Genomic DNA, 22,423 nt, shown 5'->3' with positions numbered 1-22,423 from the left:
TTCACCTCGTTTTTGAGTGTTTGTTTTAAAAAGATTTGTCTCTGCCAACCGCACTCAGTCTGGGTTTCTATTAAAGCCGCTGACGTTGTTTCACTTTGAAAGAGGTTTTTTTTTTTTTTTTTTTTTAAAGCTGGGCGTTGTGCCAGGACCTGTCACAGTTTATGAACGTCCTACACCAGGAACTAACCCACACCTGAAAACCTCCCTCTTATCACCGCTCCGCCCTCAAATCTGTGATTCAGTCCGAGCTGATAACCGCCTCCAGGCAATCACATTCAGTTTCACTCTCACATAGGACAAAAAAACTGTGTCAAAATGATAAGATGAAGGTCAAAAATATGAGATAAATGAGCACAAAGTTTGTAGAAATATTTATAAAACCTCTGATTTTTTTTTTTTTTATTTATTTAAAGAAAGGAAAACCTATAACCTAGGGCGTCAAAATGATCTGAATGTAATAAAGTAAAGAATATAAGATAGAAAGCATGGGATAAAACATTGTATTTTGATTTTCTGAGAGGGATAATGACATGTTACTAAAGTTACTTAAGATAAACCATCATATTTTGGCTTTTTGTGGCCATATCATAAGAAAGAGGGGAAAACTTAAAACAAAGCCAAACTTATGTCATTAAAAAACTCACAGGAAAACATAAAAAGTTTAAATTATGAGTCGATTAAGTCAAAACTTTTTTATCAGTGTGTTAAAAATCATAAGATAAGATATAATGTTTATACCTGCAGCCATTAGCACAAAAAATAAACAAATATGTATTAATATGAATGTATAACTGAGAAAAATAAAATAACATTTGGATAAAATTTAATTAAATCCTCCAAATTTACAATATTTTAAAGCAGTTGTGCAATTAAATCAATAAGGAAAAAAAATAAAAGAAGACAAATTTTGAGAAATAGAAACAAATTTATCATTTAACAGGCACAATTATAGTACATTATAAAGTAAAAGATGAGATCAATTTTATTTGTCACATGTACAATAGTATAACACACTGTGAAATGTATTGTTGTACCTGCAGCCAGAAGTAAACAAAAGTACTACAGGTCAAACAGACAAGCAAATTAATAACTTAACAGGTCACAATTGCAGTATATTATAAATTAAAATATAAGATGAGAAATAAAAGAAGACATATTTCAAGAAATAGAAGCAAATTTATAACTAAGAGGTCACAATAATAGCATTTTATAAATTAAAGGTATTAAATGCAATATATATATAAAACTAGCTTTAAATCTAAAAATAAATGAGTAAAAAACATGAAATAATGCATTAAATCTGCTCATGTCTCAGTGAGTCGAGGGGGCGTGTCGTGACGTCATCACATCTCCGCCCCCTTCCCCCCGTCAGTCGGACACGCCTCCAGCTCGTCTCCTAGCAACCAGCTGCTCAGCCGCTCCGAGCCGCTGCAGGCCCGTCCGGACCTGGAGGGACTGGGACCGGGACTCGACCCTGTGACCCCCCCTCCTCCGGTAACTTCCATGGGACCGAGCTCGGAGTGAGGGAGCCCGAGGAGCCGCCATGAACGACCGGTATCACCGGGCGGCCCGGGACGGCTACCTGGACGTCCTGAAGGAGGCCACACGGAAGGAGCTGAACGCCCCGGACGAGGATGGGATGACACCGACGTTATGGGCCGCGTACCACGGCAACCTGGAGGCGCTCCGGCTCATCGTGGGGAGAGGGTGAGTCTGCAACACACACTTTTATTTAGTTAGTTAGGTTTTAGACATGCGTTTAAAGGTTTGTTTTGGATAAAAACTAATGAATTCTTAACTTTAATTTAATCAAAATCTAGTTATTCTGACAAACCATGCTTAAAACGATTGGCTCAAATTATACATACTTTTGAATTTAACTTTGAATTTTTAAAAATAAAATGAGGTAAAATAATGAGGTGGACGTAAACAAAAGTTTAATTGATCAATATAAACCTTCTTATCGTGTGATATTTCATTGTGTTTCTGTAGTGACAAATTTCAGGAGAGGAATAAATATTCCAAAACTATCTTCCAATATAAAATGAGAATTAAATGTACAACTACTAGAAATGTGTACATTGGATTTTATACAACTATAAATACATAAAAACTCCTTTATTTCAACTACAGCTTTGCACCGATTCTGTAGAAAAGATTTAGATGGTTCCTCATTTTTAAAGAATATTACATCATAAACAATCACCCTCACACACTGCACACAAATAGATTTATACATTTTTTTATATTTTAATGAATAAATGAATGAATAAATGAATGCGCTCCAGCCTCCATCACTAATCTGATCAGAGCTGCAGGAGATTTAACAGCCTGGTTATAGAGAGAAAGGTCACCAGCACATGAACACGTTTTACACACGATTAACACAAAGAGGTGACGTGTGGTGACTTCATGTTCGATCGCACACATCACAGAGACGAGCGTGTGCAGACAGGACGCTCTGGTCCAGACTAAGACCTGGTCCAGACTAAGACCTGGTCCAGACTAAGACCTGGTCCAGACTAAGACCTGGTCCAGACTAAAACAGAGGGGCTGCAGGTGTCTGCGGGTTTTTAAAGCCTGATATTTACGGCGCGCCGCCAGGTTTATGAGGCGTGCGGAGAAGACGAGGTCAGACGGGTTTACAGGCTCTGGAAAAGGTCAGCGTGATGGATCGGAGGGAAAAGCCTTTTCACATGTGTTGTTGATTAAATATTTAATTTGAAAGTGACATTTTTTATTAGGCAAAATCAAACGACAACTAAAGAAAAAAAAAAGCCTGAAAGCGTCTGTTCAGGTTGGGATGTTTTTGCTGTTTTTATACTGTACAATAATAAAAGTAAATATATTACAGGAAGGACGTTTTTTTTCTACATTTCTGCATACAAATGAGTCAAAACATCAGGGGAATGTCACAAGAGTGCGTGAAACATTTATATTATTATTTTATTATTCATTTGATGCCATTCGTCAGAACAGAACCACTTTCCTCTCATCAACTGATGCTACAACATTTCTATTGGATTAAGGTCAAGACTTTGACTTGTTCCTAAACATTTATCTCATTCTTTCCATTTTGCATTGCGTCGTCTTAATTTTATGTCTCTTTCTAATCATTTTATGTCTCTCTCTACCAATTTATTGCCTATTTTCTAGTAATTTAATGTCTCTTTCTCATTATTGTGTCTATTTCTAATCATTCTATGTCTCCGTCCAGTATGTTAAGTCTCCTTTTTGGTTATTTTATATCTCTTTACAGTCATTATATGTCTCTTTCTAGTAATTTAATGTCTCTTTCTCATCATTATGTCTCTTTCTCATCATTCTGTGTCTAATTCTAGTGATTTCTTGTCTCTTTATAGTCAGGACTTTGACTCGGCTGTTCCTAAACGTTCGTCTTGTTCTTCTTTAACCGTTCTTCTGTAGAACCACTTCTGTTCTTGCTGTGTGACCCAGTTTCTGGACACATGTCCTGACATGTTCACTGGTAGAATTCAGAATTCACTGGTCCGTCATTGAGTCTCTTTACATTGATGGAAACACTTGTGAACATCTGACCTTAATATTAACTTCACAGATATGTAACATTGGCTCATTTCCCTGAGTTAACAAATAAAAAAAATCATTATATTTTAGTTTAATTAGTTTGTTCGGGTCCTCTTTCTGTCTACTTTCAGGACTAGAGTGAAAATCTGCTGATGTTTTGATTTATTTTCATGCAGAAATGTTTCCAGTGCTGTAGCTGTAAACAGGTCTTCAGCTCAGACTCAGAGCTGCAGATAAAGTTACTGTTTGAGTTACTTAAGTGCGATTCTTCCTCCCTGTTATTACCGTGAACTATTCCTTGACCTTGGAATATGATCTGCTTAATGAGCCTGTCAGCTGACGGCGAAAAATAAACAAAAATAAGCAACACCTGGAAATGAACCGCAGACTCTAATGTCTGGTGTGTCCAGGCTGGAGCTTAAATCAGGGTCCTGCTGATGAAGGTGTGAACCCGCTGTGGTATGTGTTGGGTAACGGTGTCGCCGGGTGTCTGCGAAAAAAAGGACTCCGGTTGTGCGGGATAAATAATGCAAAGTCACCTCTGTCATGTTTAACCTGCAGCTCTTGAATTATTGATCAGGGGCTCGGTCACGTGGGAGGAGGGAAAACAGGAAGAGGAGGGATTTACTGCAGTGGGGCTCATAAACACAGCTCAACGGTTTCTGTTGTTGTGGTTGTTGTGGTTGCACGGCATTGTGGGTAGTGTTTTATTGATATTGCACTGATACGCTCTGGTGAAATGCTGGAGCAGCAGGTGGAAGCCTCCAACTCATATCAGTGCCCTGTAACAAGACTGAAAAGGTTCAAAAATACCAAAACCTTGTCCAGTGTAAAGTCTTAACGCTGTCCAGCATGCTAAACCTCATAGAGCTTTAGCATAGAGAAAAAAGATTTATCATATTTGGGACAATAAATGAGTTCACTGGTTTCTTTGACTGTAAATATAAAAAGCCCTTTTTAATACACCTGAGATGAGGTAAATCCAGGTCATATACGTTAATAGACTTCCTAAATTAAGCCTGAAAGACATCAGGAGGGAGACTTTCCCTGACAACCAGGGTTTAGAAGGTCTGAAACAACTCGATAGCATGATGCTGCCACCACCATGCTTCACCACAGATGCAGTTTTCTGGAGATGAGTGAAATAGTGCTTGTTATTTTGACCAATTAGTTTGATTTGACATGTTATTTTTCTCGAACCATCAACACATAAAAGCGAGCACAAGTTGCATTAGTTTCCAGCAACAATATAAAACAACTCCATAAAGACAAAAAAAAGAACAAAAAAAAAAGTTTAAAGAGTCAGGAATTTATTCCAGTCGAGTAAATCCAACATGGCGTCTCCTGTTCTGTGCCCCAGAGGTGACCCGGACAAATGTGACATCTGGGGCAACACGCCGCTTCACCTGGCAGCTGCCAACGGCCACCACAACTGCCTGTCCTTCCTGGTGGCTTTCGGTGCCAACGTGTGGTGTCTGGACAACGACTACCACACTCCGCTGGACATGGCCGCCACCAAGGGCCACATGGACTGCGTTCGCTACCTGGACTCCATCGCTGCCAAGCAGATCACCCTCAACCCGAAGCTGGTGAGCAAACTCAAGGACCGGGCGTTTCGGGCGGCGGAGCGTCGCATCAAGGATTGCGCGAAGCTCCAGAGGAAGCACCGCGAACGCATGGAGAGGAAGTTCATGAAAGAGTCAGCGGCTTTGGACAACCTGGACGCTATTAGCTTTTCGAGCTACACCAGCAGCAGCACGCTGAGCCGGAAGTTCAACACCGTCACCTCCAACATGCCATACTCTCAGGTACTTCTGAACTGACTCATTCATTTTAAGCCTCTATTATGAGTTTTATTACAAGTGGCATATCATACGTCCTGTGGTTTAACCCTTAATGGGGTGAGGAACCATATGTCGTAACTTCAGGTCATTGTTCCTCTCAGTGACTTACTAAGGTCCACCTCTGCATGAACTTTGAGCACAACTGATTTATTAGGAACCATGAAGAAGAACAAGTGTAATGTTGTCTAATGTGATGATGCTGACAAGTGTCTGAATCAGCTCTGATGTTTTAATGCAGGCGTCTTCAACATTTTTCAGACCATGAACCCAAACTGATGAAGAGATTAAGTAGGAACCCCTACTTTCTGTATTAAACTTGGCCTAGTGCTGTTTATAAATATACATTATCATTTTGCATTCAATATTAAGCTGTTCAAATAACACGCAGGTTCAAATTTCATGTGCACCAGCAGAGTGACCGTGCAACTGCCATAAACATACATACCTTTACCTTCAAACATAACTAAATATAGAAGAACGGTGAATCACCAAAATATTTTGGCCTCAGTAGTTGGCTGGTGGGAGTGAACTGCACTGTTAGCTTCTCATCTGCTAATATTGCAGTGTCCGTCAGCTGTAATGTGTGGCCCTGCAGCAATATGGGGTGGGCCTGCTGTGTACAGAAGGCTTAGATTGGCAGGTCTGGGCTAGTGTGGCGCTCTGTGTGAGACAGAGTAGTGTTGAGACAGTGCTGGCTGATATATAACCTCGCTAAGGACAAACTGTGGTCACCAGAGACAAACTTGAAAAGTTATCCAAAGGCGTTGAAGGAAGGCAACAGGACTTGTAGAATTTCTTGAAGATGTTTCTTCTTCGGTTCTGAGAGACTGGAGGGAAGTTGAAGTTTAAATAGGAAACTTGCTTGTCTTGTTTCTGAAATAATAATAGTAATAATTTGGATTACCGTGACCTGGATGACTGAGAACCTTCACAGACAAGATTTATCTTGTGTGACTCTTTGTTTCTAAACATGTTTTTTCTTTTCAGGCCACTCTGCATTCGACAAGCAAGGGTAAGGCCAAGATACAGAAGAAGCTTGAGAAGAAGAAGCAGGTTGACGGAACGTTCAAGATCTATGAGGACGGGAGGAAAAGCGTGCGCTCACTGTCTGGTCTGCAGCTCGGGAACGACGTCATGTTCCTGAAACAGGGCACCTACGCCAACCCCAGGGAGCGGTCGCGCCTCAACATCCGAGACATGTTCCCCCGTGACCATGACGACGACGACGCCGACAACATCTCCCGTGCCATGAGCGACCCGGGTCTCCACGAGGCCGCCTACTCCGAGATCAGCGCCGACTCCGGACGCGACTCCCTTTTCACCCGGCCGGGCCTCGGCACCATGGTGTTCAGGAGGAACTATATGAGCGGCGGCCTGTTTGGGATCGGGGCTCGGGACGAAGGGAGCGTCGTGGGGAGCGAACCCATCGGCCGGGCGCCTAACGTCCGACTGCGTGGACACCTCCCTCAGCGGCTGTCCAGCTTCGACGAGGACAGCATCGGCAGCGCCTTGAGTCTACAAGAGAGGAACCTGCAGGAGCTGCCTTGGGAGGAGGCCGACGTGGAGCTGGACGCAGACTTGGAGCCAGAGAACAGTCCTCTGGAGACGTTTCTGGCCTCTCAGAGCCTCAGTGAGTTTATCGCCATCTTCAGGAGGGAGAAGATCGACCTGGAGGCTTTGTTGCTTTGTTCAGATAAGGACCTTTCCAGCATCCACATCCCTTTAGGACCCAGGAAAAAGCTGCTGGACGCCTGCAAGAGACGCCTGGACACTCTGGATGAACCCGAGGCCATCGAAGACACTGAGCTCTGAGACCTAGCATGTCCTCATTTTGTCATATTTAGTTTTTGCCTGCATTAGCATGGCCTTTAGGTGATATTTACTGGGGGGAAACGAGAACTGACTGACCATGTTAACCCTACATCATAGGCCTTCAACAGGGGGCGCAAATATCGGTTGATTAGACTTTTTCTTTTTCTCCAAACTTGAAATTAGTTTAAATGCACATTAACATGAATCGGACATATTTTTAGTAAATGGATGAATGGAGGCAGAAAACATTATCTTTCAGTCAACACATCATTCACACAAAGCGCCACACTAGACCTATACACAGTAGGCCACGCCCTTATCGCTGGTGATCCAATCACGAGGCCACATATTACACAAGATTCACTCTCCCTATAACATTTAACTACTTTATGTTTAAAAGTAGAGATATTTATGTTTATGGCAGTTGCACGGCCACCATACTGTTACACATGTTGGAAATTTGAACCTGTGCATTATCTGAATAGCTTAATATTGAATGCGAAATATAATAAATAGCTTAATCTAGGTTAGCCCTGTGATAGGCTGGCGACTTGGCCAGGATGTACCCTGCCTCTCACCCGATGCTAGCTGGCATAGGCTCCGGCAACCCCCGCGACCCTAGTGTAGGTTTAAGGGGTACGGAAGATGAGATGAGGTGAGCTTAATCTAGTACACATATAGTAGGCAGGGGTCCTTACTTAATCTCTCCATCGGTTTGGGGTCCTAAGCCTGAAAAATGTTGAAGGGGCGGCCTACATCAAGGAGAGAGGATGTTAAAGACTAACCACTAACCCTAACCCTAACCCCTAACCCATCCACTACACTAAAGAGCATTTTTAAACTGGCTGAACAGCTCCATCTCTTGGATACTTCATAAAACAACATCAAAAGTGGAGATAAGGTGGAATAGTGGCAGTACACGTTGTTCTGTTTCAGTTTAATTGCAGGATAATCCAACTGTTTCTAGTCCCATGTGACGCGTCTAAAGTCAAAGGATCTGATATGAAGTGAATTTTATGGAGGAAGCTTTTCATAAGTTAATTTGCCTCCAGTCAAATGTGCCTGTCGCTGTTTGTCTTTGGCTCCTGCATCAATGAATGACTCATGTATTAGTGAATTAGTTTCCCTACGTGGCTCCTACACCCTAGTGGCTCGACTACATGTCTGAGACGAATGTAAACAGTCGCACACTGACTGTAGGTCTGCAAACACTGTCGCAACATTAAAAAACAAAGGGGGTGTCACAGGGAGGTTATGTGAGTGTGCGCTAGATAACGCGTCTATCTCGGGTTGCAGCGCCGCATATTTGGTTTCAGTGAAGGTCTCGACTGGACTCCAGAGTGTGACTGAAGCATGAATGGATGTTTTTATGTCGGCATAGAAATCTGTGTTGTTCTTGTTTTTTTGTTTTTGTTTTTGTATTGAACATGTGAAGATGTCCCCACAAATGTAACTATGTTTTATTAAAATAAAAAAGAAAACTATGTGAATCGTGTGAATTTATTCAGACTTATGGGTTTTTGTTAGTTGGTGTCTCTTAGTGGCAGATTTGTTGCTGTTTTTGTCTCTTAGTCGTAATTGTTTGTCAGTTTGTCATCTCTTTGTGGGTCCTATTGTGACTCTTTATAGTTTCTATATTTCGTAGCAGCTTTATGCCTCTTACTGTTGTTCATTGTTTAGTTTTTCCTAGTTATTTGTTGTTATGAGGCCATTTGTTCTGTTAGTTTTGTGACTGTGTTGATTTGAATCTTTGCGGCCGTGTTGTTTCTCTTTCTTTATATTTTTGTGCCTCTTTGCAGCACTTGTGCATCTATTTTATGTGCCTTTGTGGTTGTTTGGCATTTCGTTCTCTTTGTCTCTTTGTAGTATTGCTTCAGTTTGAGGCCATTAAATCTCTTTCTGCTTGTTTTGTGTCTCTTGCCATTGTTTTCTCAGGCAATTTGAGGTTTTGCTTCTTTGTAGTTTCTTAGCATCTCTTCGTAGCCACTTTCGGTCTCTTTGCATTTCTTTGTGGAAGTTTTCCGTCCTTTGTGGTTGTTTTATGTGTGTTTTCTTGGTATTTTGTTTTTTAAATCTTAGGCATATTTTCTTTGTGTCTTTGTAGATTTGCTTCACTTTGAGGTCATTTTATGTCAATTTGTGGTAGTTTTGTGTGTCTGTCGGGCCTTTGCTCATCTTTGTAGTTGCCTGGCATCTCTTTGTTGATACTTTGTGTCTCTTTGTGGTTGTTTTATGTGTATTTCCTTGGTTTATATTGAATCTTGGTCATATTCTCTTTGTCTCCTAGTAGTTTTGTTTCACTTTGAGGTAATTTCATGCCTTTTCTGCTCCTTTTGAGTCTCTTTGTAGTCGTTTTGTGTGTCTGTTTAGGTTTTGCATCTTTGTATTTGCTGAGCATGTATTTGTAGTTGCTTTCTGTCTCTTTGTGTTTTAGGCCATTGTATGTGACATTAAGTTTTTTTCTTTGTGCTTGTCTTGTGTCTTTGTGGTCATTTTGTCTATCTGTTGCATCTTTGTAGTCGCTTAGCATCTCTTTGTAGCCACTTTGTGTCTCTTTAAGGACATTTTGCATCCTTTGTGGCTGTTTTATGTGTATTTTCTTGGTTTATATTGAATCTTGTTTGTATTCTCTTTGTCTCTTGGCAGTTTTGTGTCACTCAGAGTTGGGAAGTGAGCAGAGCTCTCTTGAGATCTCTTCTTCGCTGGTGTCTGCAGAGTTAAACAACTCTCTTAAAAGACACTGCAGTTGGGATGGCGTCCAGCCCCGACCACTGGCTTCTCTCCAGAACAAAAGCAGCCCTGACACCAGATACATGTCACATATTTATACTACCCTACAAATAAACCTGCAAATAAACTCAACTCCACACACACACCAGCCGCCGTTAATCAGCCGTCCACTCCTGACTCTCCTTTCCCAGGACGTTTGCCAAGGTTACTGAGATGGGAGGAGAAGGGGGGAGAGGATCTGACACAATGAAGAGAAGCAGAGTGGGAGGGGGGAGGGGTGGGGGGGCTCATGCAGAATAGATGAGGCACCAGTGGGGCGAGGAGGGAGACTCTGAGCTCACTGCAGTACTTTAGCTGTTGTGTGTTTAAGGAGGATTCTTCGGATCCATACACTCGTCGGGTCAATAAATTCCACCACTGCTGGGCTGCAGGAGGAGTCAGCTGACCGAGGAGGAGGAGGTGAAAGAAGACAGAGAGATGAGGAGGAAGTAGGAGAGGAGGGTCCACAAGGCTGTTCAAGCAGCAGGAAAAGGGGGCCGGACTTCTCTGACAATATGTTTCTGAGCTGTAAGGACTTTGGTAACTTTGACCCGTGGACTCTGAGCTCAGGCTGCAGCGTTTAGGACAAGCTGCTACTTTAATCTGAGCCGGTGGAAAGCATGCAGACTGAAGACGGGAGGATGTTTGAGAGGAGGAGGACAGGGGAGTCGGGGGTGAAGAACAGCGGGGCAGAGGGGGGGGAGGCTGGGAAGGAGTCGCTGATGATGGAGCTGACGAAGCTGGTGCAGAAAACGGTGAAAGAAAGCAGCTGGTGGGAGAGGAGGGGGGTGGACTGTAGTATCCTGGCTGCAGCGTTCCTCAGTCTGACACCAGGTAGGAGACACACTGACTTCAACTAATGGTTAATGAGTAAATGTGTCATGTTCAGGACAAACTATGGATGTCTACAAACGATGCACCTTTAAGTTAGAAAATTAAATCAGTCGCCAATTTATGAAAATTTGCTGTAAATTTTGCATCTTTCTGGTATTTTTTGATGTTTTTGTTGTTAATCTTTGTTTCTTTTTACTTATTTGTTGCTGTTCTTCTTTAATGACAGAACAACTTTCCATCACAAAAGAATGGTAGGTGAAGGAAGTTGCTCTGACTTAATTTATTCTCTCTTAATTTTTCTCGTTATGTTGATGATACTGTTTCATATGACTTTCTTAGAGATGTTTCAGTTTTAATATTTTACAGTTTTTCCTTTAAGAATCAGAAAAAAATAAGTCAGAAACTAGTTATAAGCCCAACCCTTGAGACAAATGCAGAAGCTAAAATTAATAAAAAAGAAATAAAATCCCCAGAATGAAAGAGAAGTTTAGTCTCTCAGTTTCCGGTTACTAATTTATTTAACTGAGTATTTGCTGTTTTGCACCTCGTTCTGGTATTTTTTGGTGGTTTTTTTTTTTTTTTTTATGTTTGTTTATTTTTAGTTGGTTATTGTTGTTGTTTTTTAATAACATAATAACTCTGCCTCACAAAAGAATTGTAGGTGAAGGAAGTTGCTCTGATGTCATTTATTCTCCCTTAATGTCTCTCATTATGCTGATGATACTGTTTTATATGACTTCACACAGAAGAGCCACTTATTTTTAATATTTTACAGTCTTTTCTTTAGGAATCAAATAGAAACCTTTGAGTTTCTTCTTGTAGTTTAGATGCAACAACAGTAGACGTAGATAACTAGCGACAGAAAGATAAATAAATACAATTAATTAAAAACAAGTTACACGCATAACCCTCGAGACAAATACCAAATACCAAAAATGAATAAAATAAATAAAATTATACCAGTTACTAAAATGAAGAAAATAGAATAAAATATCCCAGAAAGAAACAGAAGTTTAGTCTCTGTTTCTAGTTTACAATTTATTCAACAGAAAATTTGCAGTTTTCCTTTTTAGTTGTTGTTTTTGTTTTTTCAGTGACGGAACAACTTTCCATCACAAAAGAATTGTAGATGAGGGAAGTTGATCTGACATTTATTCTCTCTTAATGTCTCTCATTATGCTGATGATTCTGTTTTATATGACTTTCATACAGAAGAGCCACTTACCTTTAACATTTTACAGTCTTTTAGACACTAGTCATGTTAACACCATCTTCACCAACTTATTAATTACGGCAGCAAATCAAAAAAAATATTTCTCCATTGGACCAAAAGGCACATTTATCATTTGATTAAACAAATGAAAATTACTTTAAATGTGAAGTAAATCTAATTAATAATATAGTCTAAGAAAGAAAAGTCAAATATTTGTTGTTTTTCTCTGGGTTTTGGACTCTTTACTGGACAAAAATAGACCTGTGGATTAATCAACTAAATAATCACTTGGTCTATATAGGTTGGTCTTTAAAGTTTATCCCTTATAAAAGTCAAAATAAAAGTCAAAGGAATATGCATAATAATATTTTTTTTACACAAATCATTAGTTAATCACTTACAATTTGATCAAATATTTTCAACTCTTATCGTCTTTTATTTTCTTGCGTTTCCAGAAAACCGAGCTGCTCGCTGTTGATTCATGGTGTCCTGTTTTATTATGGGTCACTGGTCACCGGCTACTGACTGACCTCACTTAGGAACTAGGGCCACTATCTATTGTTGTTCGTTGCTTTTAGACAAACTTGAAGATGTTGGCTGTAGTTGACGTGGTTTAGTTCTGCAGCAGCCTTGTTTCCCTTAAAAGAAGAAGAAAAAAATGCATCGTAGGACGTCTTTAAGAGGATGTGATAGGGTTAGAAATATTTGTTTCTGACCTGAATTTAGTTGCAGCTTAAGAGGTGTCAGAGTTTTTGAGCTTGTGACTTAACACCTTAAAATAGGTTGCTTTGAAATACGAGGTGCATCGTATCAAGAGAGAGTTTTATCATATGACCATCAGTAAACTCTGCTGTTAGGGGTGGACGGTAAATTAGAGTATGTCTGTGACATTCAAACATCGTAGATATTGTTTCTGTTAAGGTTTTGGACTAACTGATAAAATAAAATGAGGATTTTAACTACTAAATAAGTATTAAAAAAAAAAAAAAAAGGTAAATAAAAGCAAAGGGTTAACGTGTGATGAAATGGTGTCAGATACAAGCAGCTCTTTCGCCTCCAGGGACGGATGGAGTTTCCTTTAATCTGATCCTCCTGGTGACTCAGATTAGAGGTTCAGTCAATGACCTAGTACTGTGGGTCCATTAGTCCACTTCAGTCATAAAAACGTACATATTTCCCTCCGTTTCCAGACTAACGCTGTGTTTATTTAGTCAAACCTTCTCTCTAACCCTCTGCTTATCTCTTACTGTTGCATTAGTCAGTGTATTTTCAGTCTGTGGAGCCATTCAAGACATAAAAGGGGCTGTATAGATAACGTTAATCTACAGGTGGTTGAAGTCATGGAGTGCAAACAAATCGATGTTTTACTGACCCATTTATCTGCTCTGACAGTCACAACAACGATCAAATGACTTCCTTCTTCTTTGTTGCAGCCACTAGAGGGCAGTGAACTTAAAGAAACACTATCTTTCTGTATTTATTGTTGTATTTGGTAGCTATATTGAGCTAAGTGTTAAAAGAAAAGCCTTAGTTTAGTTATTTTCACCGATTCATAATTTGTCTCATAATAAATAAATTAATTTTGTGCTTAGTGACGAACCACCAGCCTCCTCTATGGAAGCTTTTAATGTATTTGAGAAATTTTTGAATTTTGTCTCAAAAAATACTTTTAAATTAAGTAACTTTAAAGCGTTTTCAAACTGTTGCCTCAGTTTCACAGTCTAGAAGTGTCAGGAAGCAGCATTCCTGCTAATCATTCATCCTCTGCTGTGAGCTTTAAAACCAAAACAATAAGCTAAAATGCTAGGCAGGGTATTCATTGTTATTTATTCGTACTCCTGACCTTCAGTGATATCGGGCCTGTGGAGGGTTCCTGTTGGACCGTACGAGGTCAAAGATAAATTAAATATCTGAAGTCCGTTGATGCAGCTCTTATCTGGTTTTCATGTTTTGTCTTGCAGCCTTCCTGCTGCTCGGCTCCTCTCAGCTCCTGTGGTTTTCAGCGGGGGGGCTCCTCATGGGAATGGCCCACGGCGTCATCACCTTCAAAGGGACGCACCTGGCCAGTCACGGGGCTCTGACCGAGTCTCAGGCCTGGGGGAAGTTCTGGTCCGTCTTCTTCATCGAGGTGAGATGTGCACAGATAAACAATAATGGAGTCATCATTAATATCATTATTAAAATCATTATTATTTATCATAAACAGTTCTGTAGCAGCTTCTTTAACCCTTTAACATTCCTCTGAGTGGTTTATGGGACAGCAGCATCTTTTTGAACCAATCAGAGCTCTGGACACCAGTTGTATTTGAGTAAATACTGCATGATGCAATACGTCATTTTCTTCTAAAAGGTTAAAGACACGACTGATCTGGTGTCCTAGAGCAATGCAAAAAGGAACAGCTGAACACCTGCACTAAGGCCTCATTCCTCCTGAGGCCCTGTGTCCTCATATGGTGACGTTAAATTTTAGTTTTGTCCTCATAAGGAGACACTGTAGTTTGTCATCTAGTGGTAGCGAAGGGTCAATACACCAGTCGGTGTAAAAACATGATTTTTCAGTGGATTCATTCTACAGCCGATAACAGGATAAAATCCTCATCATCTAATGTTGTTCTTAATAAACTTGTTTATTAATGCTTATTGACTTTCTAGTTTGATATGACACAGAAATTTTAAAAAATACAGTCAATAGTAACATGCTACGTTGCTAATTCACAGTACTCATTTGTAGCGATTGGGATATCATTTTTTCCAATTCTGCTTTTATATTAAAATGAACAGTTTTATATGTGGCAAACTAACAAGAAGGAAAGGAAAGTACCAAGGAAACTCTTGAGGTACAAAAATAGGTAGGTACAAAAATAAAAACCCCTTATTAAAAGTGGCTAATACATTTTTTTTTTAAGGTTTGCCTCTGTGGTTTAAACATCTGAAAAAAGAGAGACAAAGAAGAGAGATACTGACATAGCACAGCATGAATGAATCCAGCAGGAATTAAAAGGAGTATGAATCTAAAAACAGGGACTGTTAATATATATTCAATATGTTGTTCAGTCATTTGCATTACTCATCACCAGGTGTGTGTTTTTCATTCATGTTATATATATAGATATATATATATATATGTATGCCAGCTGGTTTATTCAATGCTACTTACTTTAACTGATCTTTTCCACTCAGTTGTATGTTGCCTACTCTGTGTGCCTGTAATGGGGACAAATATAACAGTTCCTTTTGTCATCATAACCTTTCTTGTCTTTTCTCCGTGTCCTCCTCCTCAGGTCTGTGGTTCATTCTCAGCGCGAGCCGGAGTCCAGGGTCACATCAAGATGCACCACGCTCACACCAACGTCATCGGCCTCGGAGACTCCAGCATCTGGAAGGCTCCTTTCCTGCCTCGCACTGTCTACCTGTTCATCGCCCCCCTGGCCGTCCCCATCATCACACCACTGGTTGCATTCGGTAAAAGACTCACTATTAGTCTGTGGGTGGAGCTCCTCCAGCTTTGACTTCATTGATCCAATAAGAAGCTGCTACAATGTCTCCAGATTTATTCCATCCAGTGTTTTTAATTCAGATCTTGTATTGATGATGTCAGAGTCTGACCACTAATCAAAGCTTCTCCTGCTCATCCCAAACATTTTCTGTGAGGTTCAGGTCTAGACTCTGATCTGGTCTCATGCTCCTTGAAAAACTCTTTCACTATCTGAGCCCCATTAATCCTGGTGTTGTCATCTTGGAACATGGAAGAAAATTACATGGTTGGAAAAACCCGGTCATTCAGTGTATTCAGCTGACCTTATTATTTGAGACCAGTGTTGATGAACCTGAGCAATTGCAGCAACCCTACATCATAGGAATTTAGCAATAGCTAACCCAAACTAGTCATCGAAATGGTCAGCTTAAACAACGGTTAGCTTAAAATGGCTAGGTAAACAGTGGCCTGCATGGGCCAGTGGCGCAATGGATAACATGTCTGACTGCGCAACATAGGATTTCAGGTTTGACTCCTGGCTGGCTCGCCCCTTTTCAGCAATTTTCCAACTGTGGGACAAACAAAGGGTTGCTAAAAACGTTTACCTTAAAAAAAAAAAACTTAGCTAAATAAAGAGCTGAAACCCAAGGTAGCTAGAAAATAGCTAAAAATCAATTAGCTCAAAATGGTTAGATAAAACAAAAACAAACAAAAAAAAACAGCTAAAACAGTTAGGTAAAAATCAGCTAAAACAACTAGCTGAATAAACACTTAGCCAAAAAAAAAAAAACCAGTTGGCGAAAAAAGACAACCCCAGATGATAGCACTTTAGCAACAGTTAGCTAAAAATAGTTAAACAACCCTTAGCTAAAACAGTTAGCTTAAAAAAAACGGTTAGCTTAAAGTGGCTAACTAAAACAGTTAACTAAAAACGGTTAGGTACAAAACAGCTCAAACAACTAGCTAAGTAAATGGTTAGGAAAAAAATGGCTAGGTGCCATGAGGCATGGGCCAGTGGCGCAATGGATAACGCGTCTGACCACGGATCAGAAGATTCTAGGTTCGACTCCTGGCTGGCTCGCATCCTTTCAGCAATTTTACAGCTTACACCTAGCTAATAAAGAGCTGAAACCCCAGATAGCTAAAAAAAAAAAGTTAAAATGTTTAAATGAATAAAAATGGCTAGGTAGAAAACAGCTTAAAAACAATTTGCTAATAAAAGTTAGCTAAAACAAACGGCTATACAAACAGCTCAAAAATAATTTGCTACAAACGGTTAGCTTAAAAACAAAAAAGCTCTCTTCTTCCCCTGATGCCCCATCACTCTGGACTCATCAGACCACATGACCTGAGTTGAGTTCCCTTCACATTGTCCATGGTGTGAAATGCTCTTCCTTCCACTATTAAACACAGCCCTGAGTTCTACTGCTGCTTTTCTTCCATCACCATCAATCAGGATTTATTTCTTCCTGGTAGACCATGGTTCTCCACTATCCTTCCAGTTTTTAATAAAGTTCTTAAACCACTTTTAGTAGTTTCTAGATGTTTCCTCTGCTTGATGCAGCCAATGATTTGACCCTTCTCAAACATCTTTTCCACCACGGGAAGTGTCTTGCCACATGAAATGAGTAGCTCCTCATTGCACCAATTCCACATTAAACAACTTGTTGAATAGCAGCTGAAAGTTAATCATGCATGAACTAATTATCCACCAGGAGGCTCTGGACTATGTAGCTCAGGTAAATCCAGGGTATTTCAACATTAAATGTGACAATCAGCACAGAGTCGAGAATCTTTTCTGACCCTCTGATCCTCTTCCAGTCTCGACTTCACCTCATTTCTGCCACCGTGGTGTGAGTTTATTCTCATACCTGTGATGGTTTCTGATTTCAGCCCAGCTCAGAGGAGACTCCTTGGTCCAGGCGGTGAGGACGGTCCTGATGGTGACGCTGGGCCTCTACTCTCAGTACTGGCTGCTCATCAACGTGTCCGGGTTCAGGTCGCCCTGCAGCGCCTTGATCTGTATGCTGGTGTGCAGGGCCATGTTTTCTGTGCCCTACATCCACGTCAACATCTTCCAGGTGAGAACAAAGAAGTGTGATTATTTTCTTAGATATGTTATTTATTGTCACATAAAACCAAAAGGCAGCACCGCTTTAAGGTTTTTGTGTCCTTCTCTGCATGAAAATGACTTAAAACATCAGCAGAGTTTCACACAAGTGCGATCAGATATTACCTTCTACGTCTGAGTTTCATGTGGATAAACAAACTACATTTCTTTTACTCTAATTTCAAATATCCATAGTTACGTCTCTGCTGCAGATCAGAGAACAATCTACACTTTCTGACAGCTTTAATTACTTTACAAATTCTAATTTATATTAAAAAAAAAAAAACAGCAACAAAGAGATGCTGATTTACACTAGATTAGTTTTATCTCAGGACCTCTGTGTTACCAGAAATATTGAATTTTTATTTTACAAATTACAGACATGGATGATTTGCACAGATCACAGACGACCTCTAATGTTATCACAAATTACCAGAGGTCCCAGATAAAACTAGTTGCATGTGAATAGGGTTTAAGTGTTAGTTTCTTCAGTAAAATGAGCCAAGATTACATATCAGAGAGGAGCTCCTCTAGGATTTAATCAGTGTGATGAGGCTCAGTTCCTGGTTTAGTTTCTATAAATCAGGGATTTCTCTCAGTCTGACATGTTTGTGTTGAAGTGTGTGATGACAACGGATAAATGAGCTTTGTGATGAGCTCAGATAAAGAGTTGTTGTTGCTCATCAGGGTGGAAAAGGTTCCAGGTTATTAACTCCCACTACGTCAAGATACTTTACAAAATGTAAGTAATATTAAACTCTTTATGTGCCTTTATGTGGCTTATTTATTTCTAATACATTCAAAAGAAAAAGATAAATTAAATAAAAGAATGAAACATGGAATATATTCAAAAAAGAAGAAGTAAACTTATCTAGTCTCACCTCTTCTCCATCAGTTATTTAACTTGAATCCTTCTATATTTTACAAAAGGAAACTTAAATGAATGAACAAAAAATAAACAAAAAACAAAACAGTACAATAACCTTTGACGTCCACACTAAGAAATACAATTAATCATGTTTAAATTTCATTCATTTTTAATCTATATTAATAGTGTGCACTACAAACTGAATATTTTGACTTATTATTATTAAAACCTTCACACGATTGTACGGTTTCATAAAATATAAATACTGAAGCAGTTTGATGTATATTTTCTAGCTATGATCATCTGTTCAAAAGCGCTACATCTGAAAAAGTATAAAAGCCACCGCTCAGATATTTGTTTACGTAATGTGTTCACACATGGGCAACTTTGTGTATCTCACAAACTGAATGACTATCAGTGGTTACAAAATGGGTACAAAATGAGAAATTAAGCATTTTATTGTCTACTACTAGTCAAAGGAATAAAAACAACAAATTAATAAATGAGTTTAGTTCATTCAGATTAAGATTAAGAAGAGGAAAGATATGTTGAAACATGTGACTTGCATGTGATGTGAAATTAGTTTTGTGTATTAATGATAAAGTCCCAGATTATCCTCCCAACCATTTAAAACATCCCAGATCAAAGTACAGTATTCTTTGATTTGTATTTCTTTGATTTTGATCAGTGTTGCTGTATATTTGTTAGATTTTCCTTGTGACAGAGTGTTGTGAGGCTGTTGAATGCAGCATTGTGTTCCCATAGATGAGACATAACAAGGAACAATTCATGCATGAATATCCCAGATGGAGCCTGAGTCCTGCAGCTCATTGTGTATTGTTCTCATCAAAGTGTGTGAAGGTGGATTAGGAAACACAGGTTGAGGGGGTGAACTCTGGATCTAACGGAGGGAGGGCGGGGTTTTGGTGGAGGGGTGTTTGTTCTCACTGGGAGGGGGTCGAACCGAAAACCTGTCGACCCAATTATTCTGGAGTTGTTGTTGGCTGGAGTCCTGACTCATGGGAACTCTGGAACTGATTTTGTTGAAACTGTAGACTTTATATAAAGCTCCTCTAAAGTGACGCCTAAGCTAGCAGAGCTCCCCCTGGTGGTTGGCTGCAGTATAGGTCATAAGCTCCACCCCCTCCATGTCAGCGGGACATACTCCAGCAAGAGACCAGGGTCTTCTTTCAGGCTTTAGATCACAGCTTCACATTTGTGATGGGATTAAGGGAATCAAACCCATGCGTCAGACAAAGACACGTTAATTCTTATCTGTTCTTGTCCATGTCTTGATCCACTTCAAAGAACCATCAGAGTCCAAGTCCTTACCCTGCATGTTTTTATCAATGCATACATTGTATGGACCTTGTACAGCCAGATATCCCAGAATGCATTTCAGGGGTATTAACAAATTCCACTTTACACAACAACCGTCCTTTGGTGCTTCAGAGTCAACCCCGTCTGATCAATAATGGACATAGACCCCGTCTATGTTAAAACAACCTGGCATTCTTGTTTCCTTGATCTTCTCTGATTGGCTGAATGAAAAAAGCTTCAAATGTTGAATTGCAGTTCTGTTTTATTAAAAGTCAAGAAATTATGGGTCATTTTAAATTTACTTCCTCGGGAAAAAGTAACTCTGTGCAGCCAGACGACAAAAACAAATGTTTATCAGTGAAAGTTCAGGGACTGAGAGGCAAAACGGTTTAATCTTCATTTATTTCTGAGTTACTGTTTTCATTCTGTCTCCAATTGCAGCACATTGGTCTTCCAATGTTTTCACCAACTCATCGACCCAAGAGGATTTACCAGATGACCCACGGCGTCCTGAACCTGCCCCGGAACCCTCTGCTGGACTGGATGTTCGGACACTCTCTGATCAACTGCCACGTGGAGCACCACCTCTTCCCCTTCCTGTCGGACAACATGTGTCTGAAGGTACGACGACGTCGCCTCAAAACGCATCAACGTGAGCCATAAGCTGTGAGAACGCTGCTGCTAGGCAACCATCAACATGCTGCTAGGCAACCGTCTGTGTCTAGAAACCACAGAAGGACCACTGGATATTTGACTAACATGGCTAACAGCTACCATCCCTAGACTAGCTCTAGCTTAGTCTAGCTAGTCTTTGAAATCCTTGAAAATGCTAGCATCCTTAAGCTAGTCCCTAGCATCCCTATAAAAACTAAATGCAGTGGTTAGCATCCATATGCTAACCTTTAACATCGCTAGACTAAATTCTAGCAATCTTACAACAACTAACATTCTTGGGCTAGTAACTAGCATCCTGCTGCTAACAACTAGACTAAATTCTAGCATTCTTACTACAACTAGCATTGTTATCCTAATGATTAGCCTTTGTGGACTAAATTCTAGCATCCTGGGGGCTAGTCGCTATCTTTATAACAACTAGCATTTCCAGGCTAGTCACTTGCATCCTGATGCCATCAAACTAGACTAAGTTCTAGCATTCTTACAACATCTAGCATTGTTATGCTAACAACTAGCATCCAGGAAGATGTTGTTATCTCTCGTATTATTGTTCATTCCTGAGCGACAGACGTTTAAAACTGTGAGAAACTAATTCAAACTAGTTTATATTTATTTTTATTTTTTCCTGCTGTGCAGGTGAAGCCCATCGTGTCCAAGTATCTGAGTGAAAAGCAGCTTCCCTACCAGGAGGACGGCTACCTGTCCCGCCTCCAGCTCTTCTTCCACAAATACCAGGAACTGATGGTGTTTGCTCCTCCCATCACAGACCTGGTGGGGATTCAGTGATGGAGGGGGGGCAAGAGAAAAACTGTTTAGACCAAAACCTCCGTCCACCGGACTTTGAATCAATAATTAATATCATCAGCTGACACGAACTTTGATAAATATCCAACACTAACAGATGGTTCAGCACAAACACCAGGACGTGATTGGTCCCATTTAACACAATAATAATGATAAACAAGCTGAAGGCAGTATTTTATAAATGTATTTTATTTTTATTCAGATTTTGGGTCCAGTGAGTGACTCTCTTCTTAGTAGCAGCATAAAAAATACTGAGACCAGACAATAAGAAATAAAAACAGCATAAATACTAAAGGGAGCTCTGCTAGAGAAATAGATTTAATTTATTGTATTTTATTTTTTATTCTATTTAATCACATAAATCTTTGGTTACTTTTGTTTCTTTGATTAATTTCTTACCTCTGTAGCTGCAGGACACGAAGACATGGACGTGTCTTTAAGTGGGTGTGGAATCTTTTTATTTTCTTTCTCTGAGAATAAACGTTAATTTGATTTTAATGTATTAAAAGTTGTTTTATTGTCTTTTATTCCAGTAAACACATGTCTAGAGGAATCCTAACATTTTCAACCATTAAAAACAAACAAACAAACAAACAAAAAAACAATAACACTAAATTAAAAAGTTGACATCCAAACAGATGGAACTAAACTAAACTAATTTGGGATTTATATTTACTGATAATAATTTTATAGGGTTTCTGGTAAATTATTTGTTGTATTTTTTGTTTTTTATTTTATTGTTTAATTAATTTATTTTGTTCCATAAAAATACCACTATTCTTTAGTGTTTCTTTAGTGTGTTCTAGTCTAGTGTTTCTTTCTTTTCTTAATAGATTTTAAATGTTTTATACAATTATTATTGTTTATTTATTTCAAATAGCAGAAAACACAAAATACAGACATTTACAGACATTTTATTTATTCAAATGAAGAAAAAAATAAATATACAAAATATGTTTTTCTAAATCATTTTTTATTTTTAATAATTTAATTATTTATTTTTAACAACAAAACTAATTTAAAACATTTAAAACATTTCTCAGTTCTTTAGCATTTTTCAACCAGGATAAAAACTTAAAATTTTAAAAGTTGTCTGAGAAAATCTTTAAATGCTTTATACAATTTTAATTGTTTATTTATTTGCTATAAAAAC

The 22,423-nt window shown here is 39.3% G+C and overlaps 2 protein-coding genes and 1 non-coding gene across 3 annotated transcripts; all 3 read left to right on the top strand.

Annotated features, from left to right (window-relative positions):
* The first annotated feature begins 1,132 nt into the window (after positions 1-1,132).
* On the top strand, positions 1,133-7,414 carry ush1gb (Usher syndrome 1Gb (autosomal recessive)). Its single transcript, XM_047610124.1, has 3 exons — positions 1,133-1,707; positions 4,907-5,354; positions 6,378-7,414. Exons 1-3 carry the CDS (start codon positions 1,544-1,546, stop codon positions 7,200-7,202), a joined length of 1,437 nt encoding a protein of 478 aa, XP_047466080.1. The 5' UTR covers positions 1,133-1,543; the 3' UTR covers positions 7,203-7,414.
* Positions 7,415-10,237: 2,823 nt separating this feature from the next.
* On the top strand, positions 10,238-21,772 carry fads6 (fatty acid desaturase 6). Its single transcript, XM_047610125.1, has 6 exons — positions 10,238-10,805; positions 13,980-14,146; positions 15,300-15,480; positions 17,387-17,574; positions 20,233-20,412; positions 21,103-21,772. Exons 1-6 carry the CDS (start codon positions 10,592-10,594, stop codon positions 21,250-21,252), a joined length of 1,080 nt encoding a protein of 359 aa, XP_047466081.1. The 5' UTR covers positions 10,238-10,591; the 3' UTR covers positions 21,253-21,772.
* On the top strand, positions 16,502-16,574 carry trnar-acg. Its single transcript has one exon. It is a non-coding gene; the product is annotated as a tRNA-Arg (tRNA).
* Positions 21,773-22,423: the final 651 nt, after the last annotated feature.

The sequence above is a fragment of the Mugil cephalus genome, chromosome 16 (assembly GCF_022458985.1).
Source record: "Mugil cephalus isolate CIBA_MC_2020 chromosome 16, CIBA_Mcephalus_1.1, whole genome shotgun sequence".
Taxonomy (NCBI): Eukaryota; Metazoa; Chordata; class Actinopteri; order Mugiliformes; family Mugilidae; genus Mugil; species Mugil cephalus.
Note: the sequence above shows the minus strand (reverse complement) of the source record. Positions and strands in the feature narration are given on the sequence as shown.